General features: G+C 39.0%; 1 protein-coding gene across 3 annotated transcripts; it reads left to right on the plus strand.

Moving 5' to 3' along the window:
- Positions 1-101: 101 nt before the first annotated feature.
- Positions 102-8,815, plus strand: LOC103138268 (THAP domain-containing protein 5-like). 3 transcript variants are annotated; one of them, XM_016671684.1, is made up of 6 exons: positions 2,342-2,594; positions 3,863-4,046; positions 4,987-5,152; positions 5,198-5,696; positions 6,723-6,909; positions 8,412-8,815. In XM_016671684.1, exons 1-6 carry the CDS (start codon positions 2,521-2,523, stop codon positions 8,547-8,549), a joined length of 1,248 nt encoding a protein of 415 aa, XP_016527170.1. In that variant the 5' UTR covers positions 2,342-2,520; the 3' UTR covers positions 8,550-8,815. The 3 variants fall into 3 exon arrangements, with proteins under 3 accessions (XP_016527171.1, XP_016527170.1, XP_007552459.1); XM_016671685.1 differs by lacking the exon at positions 2,342-2,594 and adding an exon at positions 102-1,014 and having other exon boundaries at positions 4,987-5,696; XM_007552397.2 differs by having other exon boundaries at positions 4,987-5,696.

The following is an 8,815-nucleotide window of genomic DNA, read 5'->3' on the forward strand; positions in this document are numbered from 1 at the left end:
TAAAAATATCTTGTTAGAAGTAAATTAATCTAAAATTGGAGCCAATATTTTTCATTGATATAAAGGAATTATTTTCCTAAAACAAGCTCCTACATGTTGCTAAAAGTTATTTGTAAATTAGTTTTCTTATTGCTAGCGTACTAAGATATTTGCAGATGGAAGAGACTTGGTAAGATTTAGCATTTCTGTAGTGAAGATCTGTGGTTTTTAAAACTCCTGATTCGCTCAGCAGATGGCTCGAATTAGCTGGTTTGTACCAAAGATACGTAATGAAAATGATTGTTCAGTTTTAGCAAGAGGACTCTGGATATTAGCATCGCAACGTTGGCCTGCATTCACAGTTAAGCAGTTTGTAAAACGGTTTAAGGAGCCGCATGTCTGTCAGTGTTTCTCAAACCAACTTACAGTATGTTCCACTTTATTTCAAGAATACAAAATTGAACTCTTTGTGATCTAAAAAAAAAAAACACTCTGGGTACACTTTTAAAGGTGCTGTTTGCCATTAGTGATGTATTTTGCTGGTACCGTTTATTTTGCACTTCTGCATTGCTTCCTGCTGGGGAAGGTACCGCCGCTCCATGTTTTCATCCTTCATCGTTATCGTGCCACTGACTCTGCAGCTCCTGCACAGTCCGCTCATCCATCTAGCTAGCTAGCAAACACTGATGGCACTCTAGTCTTCAATTCATATTCAGGCTTATTATCCCATGTGTGAATTACTACATTACACAAAAACGTCCAGAATACAATCCTGTCGTGAAACGCACAGCTATACTGTCTAACGGCCCTGAACTTTTTAGATAAATGAATACACTTTAGTGTATGTATATATACTGTATCATTTAAAGATTCTGTGTAATGTTTGGAGAAAATTATTGAATTAAAAAAAGACAGTCCAGTGATTTTTGAAACAAACTGGTGTCTTTGTTTATAGAATGCTGTTGTTTCCCGTGTTTGAAATGTTTGTAGGGCTGCAGAGTGGAGCAGGTTCAGCAACACCACAAGGAAAACCAGGTACAGTGGATGGATGAACAAAGATATTTACACACATTGTGTTTCCTGATGGCTTGGTGTCATTTTGACAGCAAGACATAATCAAAGTCTGGCCTTAGATTCACAATGAGCTTAACATGAAACTGTTTGACTTTAAATATTTGGAAAAACAACCAAAAGAACCTGCAAATTGCAAATCAACTGCTGATTTGATTTATTAAAGGGGCAGTTTCATGTAAAATTCACTTTATTGAGCTTTAAATCACGTTACCATGTTGTTCCCTCGTTAAAAACGGTGTGTGTCAGGCATGTTTGAGAAATCCTTTAATTGCTGTGCAAAACGTCTTGGTGGGCCTAGCTCCGCCTTCAAGAAACGGCTCCTCCCCCTTCAGCTCTTTCAGACTCGCCAGCAGCAATTAGCAGACATCTGGAGGAAATGCATATCAGCTGAGCTCATTCTAGGAGCTACTTTGTGAAATGCTGGTAAAAAAAAAAAGAAGTTTTTAAAGGGTTAATAGAGGAGCCATGTTGTGATGACTTCCTGAAGGCAGAGTTCTTAAAGAGACAGAGGCCCAATTTCAAGCTGTTAAATTAAAATGACCATTTTTTTAAAAGTCGTATTTGATGTATAAGGCATTTTTATGACAACTGAAGGTAACGGTTACTTTATTTTTATAAAACTGCACTACAGACCTGGAAAATACACGATACTGCTTCTTTAAGGCTTAGATATTTAAGTCTTCCATTAAATATCTACAAAACACCACTTTACCAATCAAATATACTGTCAGCTAACATAAGGTGAAGTGATAATATATTTTAATGTGTCCTTTTGACCTTCAATTGGCGCAAGCAGATAGAAAATAACATCAGATCAAAGCTTGTGAATGAACAAATGGTCTCATTTAAACATAAACGGTTCAGGAAAAGTAAGCAATTTCCCCCAAAAAAGTTAATCAAGTAACTGTATCTAGTTACTATCTATATCTGTTCATATCTCAAACTAACTAATGTCCCAATACACTTGCGTTTCAGCCTTTTTCTCATTTGGTTTCTGTTGGACAAGATTAAAACATTTTTAACGAGAAGCTTATTTTAAAAGCTTTACTGTTACAATGACTCTTCACAGTGTTTGTTGTTTTTAGAATTTTTTAAATTGTAAAGCAGATAACGGCTTATTCAATCAAGGTTTAAATCCATAAGAGCGTTTCGAACCGACGTTACTACCTGTAAACTAGCGCCGCTTCGTCTTGTTTACGAACCGACATTTTCGAATCTTCGTGACGTAATCGGTCGCGAAGCAACCAATCAGAGTCGAGCGGAGCGTCTCGCAACGTGACAGGTCGCAGGTATTTGACGTGTCCCGTTTTGTAAACCAGCTGATCCTTCGTTCGTCAGTCGAGCGCCGTGAATTGACAACACGCACGACACGAGTTAAAGCAGACGTATCACTACAGGAAGGGAAGGACTTTGGTTTCACCTTGTAATGAATCCGGCTGGGTAGGAGAAGAGAAGAATCCCGGAGCAATGCCGAAGTACTGCTCGGTTCCGAACTGCAGGAGCGACTCCGCGAACAGCAGCGAGAGGAAGAGCTTTTACAAGTTAGTAAGGCTCTTTTGTTTTGTTGTTTTTAACCTTCGAAAACGGTTGATTCAAATTCGCTGGTAGAGATGGCGTCTAAACTTACATCCAGCGAAGACACGCGGTCTACGTTTATATTTTTATATATTAATGACGCTAGTATTATTAATGTAGACTTTATTTTGAAGTTCTTCCGGAATATTACATGTGAAGATTTCACTGCGATACTAATCTAAAAGTAATGTTTACATTAATTATTTATTTATAATTTCATCCAAAACTGGTTGACTTTTCTGTTACGACAGAATCAGATTATGCATTTTTGATGTCAAAAAGTTTTTCTTTAATTTTCTGTGAGATATTTGTTCAACCACGTGACATTTACCTGCGAGTCATCATACAACTGCAAACTCAAAGCAGTGACTGCAACCCATAGAAAATAATGTAAATCTATTTTCATTCGTATTTACAGAAAAGTGCAGCTTTGGTCTACGTTTTATTTACCGTAAGAAGCTGATTTTTACCGACATGGTTGAGTATAATGTGCTCAAACAGACGCTGGACAGAAATGAACCCTGTCCTTATGAAATGATTTAACTGAAAAAACAACTTGTGCCTTGAGAAAATTATCTGATCTACGTCAGACTTAATTTTCCCCACAACTAATATTAAAACCAGGATATTCTGAGATTATGAAGCGATTATGACAGAGCATATCGTTGTTTTAATATTGCAAATGTTTGCTTTTAAATTTAATTGTGAAAAATTTTATTTTTATCTCTACTTAAGCTCCTTCATTTTACTGGGTTTGTAAAAATATCGAATCAAATCTCAAGACAAACAAGGGTGTTCAAAGTGAGGCCCGGGGGCCATTTGTGGCACTTGAAATGATTTTGTTCGGCCCTAGAAAAAAAAGTCACAAATGATAAAAAATATTTTTTGTTTGTTTTTTAATGATTATCATGTGCTTTATTGATTAATTTCTTATTGCGACAGGCTCATCCATAAAACCTTGATAAATATAATACATGCCTGCTTCATATATTCCTCTTTCTGTCATTAAAACACAGTTAGTCTTCTGTTAACTTCTGTTTTCAGCAGAAGTTGTTTTAATCAGCAGAACAACCTGCAGCTGAGAAAGAAGTCGGATCAAATCACAGCTTAGAAACCGAGAGCAGAAGCTAAAACTTGATGACTCTGTTGGTTTCGGCTCATAATGAACTCTGATTCTTTCTGCTTCCATGAACCACTGTGAGGTTTGCTGTAAACCTGAGCCGTGTTTCCCCAGGTTCCCGCTCCAGGACCCGGCCCGGCTGCAGCAGTGGGTGAGGAATATGGGCCGGGAGAACTGGACTCCTTCCCGACACCAGTACATCTGCCACGAACATTTCTCCCCGTCGTGCTTCAAGGTGCGCTGGGGGATCCGCTACCTCGACGCTGACGCCGTGCCGACGGTCTTCCCGGATACCGAGGTAATGGAAATAAAACCCTTTTAGATTAGATTCACTTTTTTCACATTTTTGTTCTTCCACTTGGGTTTCTGCTGCTTCTAAAAAAAAAACAAAAAACCAAGTCAATGTTCTTTGGTGTTTGGACAACAATCTGTGGGCACGCCCCTCGTTACCTAGCAACCTAAGCGGAGCTCCGCCCACTTTATTATTAGAAGACCAGGACTATTGTCCAGCTGATTTTATCCACCAAGAGTTTTGTTGTTTACTTTCTATCCAGAAACCACTTGCTGGATTCTTGTTGGTTGTGCAGGAGGCTCCACTTCTGCTTTTCAAAGCTGCACAGCTTTACAGTTGTGCAACTGTTTGTAGCCATTAAGCATAGAGTTCTTAGCAATACAAAGAAGCTTTTTTTGTAAATAAGTTTTTAATATTAATTTTAAAAAATTAGTTCCATCGGCAGATAAACTTATAAAAAACATTTTTACCATGATAAAAGTGAAATAATTCAACAATGTCCAGGAATTATTGACTTAAAACAAGCTCCTATATCTTGCTGAAAAGTTACTGGTAATTTAATTTTGTTTTATTTCAAGATATTTCCTCTAGAACTGGACAAGAATACTCAAGATTTGATATTTTTTTTCCATTATAGGCAGCTGAAATCTCATTATCTCAGAAGATTCCGTAGATTTATGATAACTTGTTTAAAAGGAAGCTTAAAGAGCAACAACCTCTTCCAGTGCTTACAGCAGGTCTTGAATTCTGTTTTTATCCTGTTTCATCCTGTTATTTCTTGTTTAAATGTTTTCTTTTGTTTTTTTTTTATCCTTTTAATAAAATGTTTTCTGTCCTGTGAATTGTTGCTAAGTTGTTTTATTTGTGCTAATTTCTGCATATTTGATTATTCTGCTCAAATTAAATAAGTTAAACTAAACTGACGGACTTTATTTTTCACGTTCAGAAACGGAAAGCATCGGACGACAGCGAGAGGAAGGCGAAACGCCTGAGAGCCCAAAGCTTCACCGTGTCGGCGGACGGGACCACGGCCGACCAGACGGTCCGCCTGCTTGAGCTCGCCGCCGCCGCGTCGCCGCATGGAGAAACCGGTCCGATGGAGGCGAGCGTGGGTTCTCTGCAGACAGGAGTGGACCAGGCCGATGGAGTCGCGTCGGGTTTGAACTTTCCACTGACTCTCTACCAGACAGCAGACGGCCTGATGAGCGATGCAGGCGCCGCGGAGCTGCTGATGATGTCAGAAGGCGCCGCAGAGGACGGCCAGGTGGAGCTGGTGAACGGAATCACGGCTGCCATCTTAAGCCAGGGCGGCGTGCTGGTCCTCAACGAGGCGGCGCCCGATCCGGACCTCGCGTCCTTCGCAGGCGAAGACGTCCCGCAGGAAGTGGTGGCTTACTTTGAGACGGTACCCAACGTTCTCCCCGGCGGGACGTCGACCCGGGTCACCTCCCCCCCCGACACGGTGCTGTCGCCGGCGCTGAGCTCCAAGCCCATCTCGTCCACTCTGCCCATCGTGTCCAAACACGTCCCAACATTGCCACCGCCGCCGCCATCGCTCGTCCTCACGCTGGAGCGGCTGGACGAAGCGGAGGACGGGGACGCTATGACGGACACGGAGGAGACGGAGAGGGACGACCAGCAGCTGGAGGAGCACTGGTGAGGACAGATACCTGTTTACCTCACCATCAACAGCTGGATGCTCTGAAAATGGCATCCAAATATAATCACAATACTTTGTTTAATTCTGCACCTAAAAATGAGCCAAAATGTGGACAAACTAAACTACTGCTATAATAAAAGCTAAACATTTAACTAATATAAAGTATCAAACACACCATAACTAATTAATTTGTTTCCTAATTAGTTTTCAGCTAAAAATTGTTTGCAAAACTAATTTTATCAAATAAATAATAAAAAATATTGCAAAAAATTTAATTTTTTTTTTTTATGTTTTTGGCTTTTACACAAACTAAAACATTTTAGTGTACTGTTTATATAATTAATAGCATATTTAACTAATAAATTGGCCAAATAAAACTGTTCACTAGCTTTACAAACTAATATTAGCAAACAAAGTTTTAGTACATTTGTTGCTAAAAAAATTAGCAAAAAGTTTTTGGCAAAATTTTACATAAAAACTTTCACTTTAGTTTTTATAGAGCTAATAAACATTTAACTAATTAAAACTAGCAAAACGCTAAAAACTAAAAGAATTAGGCTAAAAGTCAGTGAAATAAAACTAAAACATAAAGAAAAACTCCAAACTATTAGAAGCCACATCCATCGTGGCTTTGACCATTTTTAACTGGTAGCTAATTTGTGTTCATACATGCTAGAGGTTCATGGGTAAATTAAATTCCTTAATTTTAGACAATCAGCCAATACTTGCATGAGAAATCGATCTTATCCGCCAATATTTTCTGAATCTGCAAACGTCTGAAAATCAGCCACTGTCGAAAAATCGGATTCGGTCCAACCAGGAATCGGCAGGTCAGGCGTTTTAAAGGTGACATTATGCTTCCTTGAACAGCTTTGAAAGAAAACACTGTCTGGTTTTTTTTTTTTTTTAAGTCGACATTCTTACGTGGTTCCTTGGAAGCATAAAAACAACAGTTTGCTCAGATCTTTTCCTCATGTGTAATCGCAGTTTTCACGTCTTGTGTGTCTTTGTGACGTGAGCAGCTACCACAAGAACAGCTTGAGTAAGGAGCAGCTGGAGGCGATCGTGGCCGAGCTGCAGAAGAAGGTGAAGGTGCTGCAGCAGCGGCACCGCCGGCACCTGGAGAAGCTGCTGGGGCTGGAGAACACCGTGAGCCAGCTGAGGCAGAGCAACATGCTCAACGAGGAGCGGCTGCAGCTGCTGGAGAGGGTATTTATCCAAACACCTCACTCACTCAAACTCAAGGCTCGGGGGCCGAATCTGGCCCACCATAGCTATTTTATGTGGTCCTCTAGACTACATGAGCCAAGTTACATCAGTTAGTCCCTCCAGTTTTTCACCCGTTATGCTTCTTTAAACAGGTTAGGTTGGGTCTGTGGCCTATGCAAAACATTTTCATTACATATTTTGCTCAAACTCATTCTTAGATATTGAGATTTTAGTCAGTTCTGCCTATTTAGAGCTATTTTAGGGCGTCTTGTCCCTTTAAATCCAAGTAAGCTGCTGCTGGCCACGCCCCCTCCAACTCAACGTTTACACTTTTATGCAAACAGATGCAACATTATTCAGTCAACAAGAATATTGCAGCAAGTGGTTTCTAGATGCTAAGTCAACAACAAAACAGTTGTCTTCTCCAGCAGCCATTATACAGTGTATATACTGCAAAAACACACAATCTTAATGAGTATTTTTTGTTTAGTTTCCATTGTAAATATTGAAGTACACTTTAAAAAGACAAAAAATCAATTAAAGTAACTTTAGCAAGATGTTGGAGCTTGTTTTAAGTCAATAATCCTTTAGTATAGCTAAGAAGTGCTAGTTCCACTTGCAGATTATTCCAGTTTAAACAAGACAAAACATTTTTCACAAGTAACAACTGACATAATCCGCTAGTGAAACTATAATATTTTCATCAGTAGTAAGAAATTATTGAGCTAAAAAATGACCCTTTATCTTGGTGAAAAGTTACTTGTAAGTTACTTTTGTCTTATTTCAAGTGTATTAAAAATATTTGCACTAGAAACTAGACCAAAAATACTTTGTAAGTTTTGTCCAAACGTGCTGGAACTCTGCTTGGGTTGCTAAGTAACGATCTGGGCTTTGCAAGGGTTGCTAGGCAACGGGTAGTGCCTGCTGATTGGAGAGGTTACATTCCAGAAGGTTTTTAGAAACGGCTCATTTTCCAGATACCAAAGAACATCAACTTCTTGCCAAAAAAAAATAAAGGTTTTGTGTGGCAGTGTTAAAAAGTCCTTTTTACTTAAAGGACTTTTAAGGCTGTTTTTTTAAAGCAGTAGAGACTTAAATGGAAGTACAAAAACCTGGAAAATGTGAATTTTGTTTAATTTTCCCCCATTTATGTAATACTTGGTCCCACCTTCAGGGGGCAGCATTTCTTACTTTTATGACTGTTGCCTCAGCCTTACTTGTCAATTTATAGTCTGTAAAGTCACACTTAGCTTCATACACAAGCACAGATGTAAATCAGAAAAACAATCACAAAATGTTGTTCAATATTATTAAACTTTAAGAAGCACTTATTGAATGCAGGCCCAGATATTTATTAATATTTTAACAGATTAATGGGTTTTATCGATACATTCTGGCACAACCAGAATTCATAATCTTAATTTAGATCAAAATAAAAATGAGCTTGACGCTCCGGCAGTAGAGTTATCATTCTTATGTTTTCTCTGCTGGTTCTCCACCAGGCGTATTTGCAGACGAGTGCATCTGTGTCGGACGCCGGTGAGACTGTCGCCATCATCTACGGAGACGACGACGCTGCGTACTTTTACACTCCACTGAGCGACGATGCAGGGGTGGCGTTGAATACAGACGAGAAATGAAATGACTGGATATTCTGTTTGTGTCTGTGCCAAACAATTAACTAAAGGGGCTAATTTTGTTGTTTTCCATAATCAGAACTTTATACATGATCAAAATAAGGTGACTTCTTCCTTCTGCTGTGAATAATGAATAACGGGGCAATACTGAATGTTTTTGTTACGGTCTTTGCTTTCTACTCCAGCTCTTGTTTGACTTTTCTTTGCTTATTAATTTATTTTTCTTTATGAAAATGTACAGACCATTAAAAATAAATTTACAAAAAGTC

This window comes from Poecilia formosa, unplaced genomic scaffold (genome assembly GCF_000485575.1).
Source record: "Poecilia formosa unplaced genomic scaffold, Poecilia_formosa-5.1.2 Scaffold48, whole genome shotgun sequence".
Lineage (NCBI taxonomy): Eukaryota > Metazoa > Chordata > Actinopteri > Cyprinodontiformes > Poeciliidae > Poecilia > Poecilia formosa.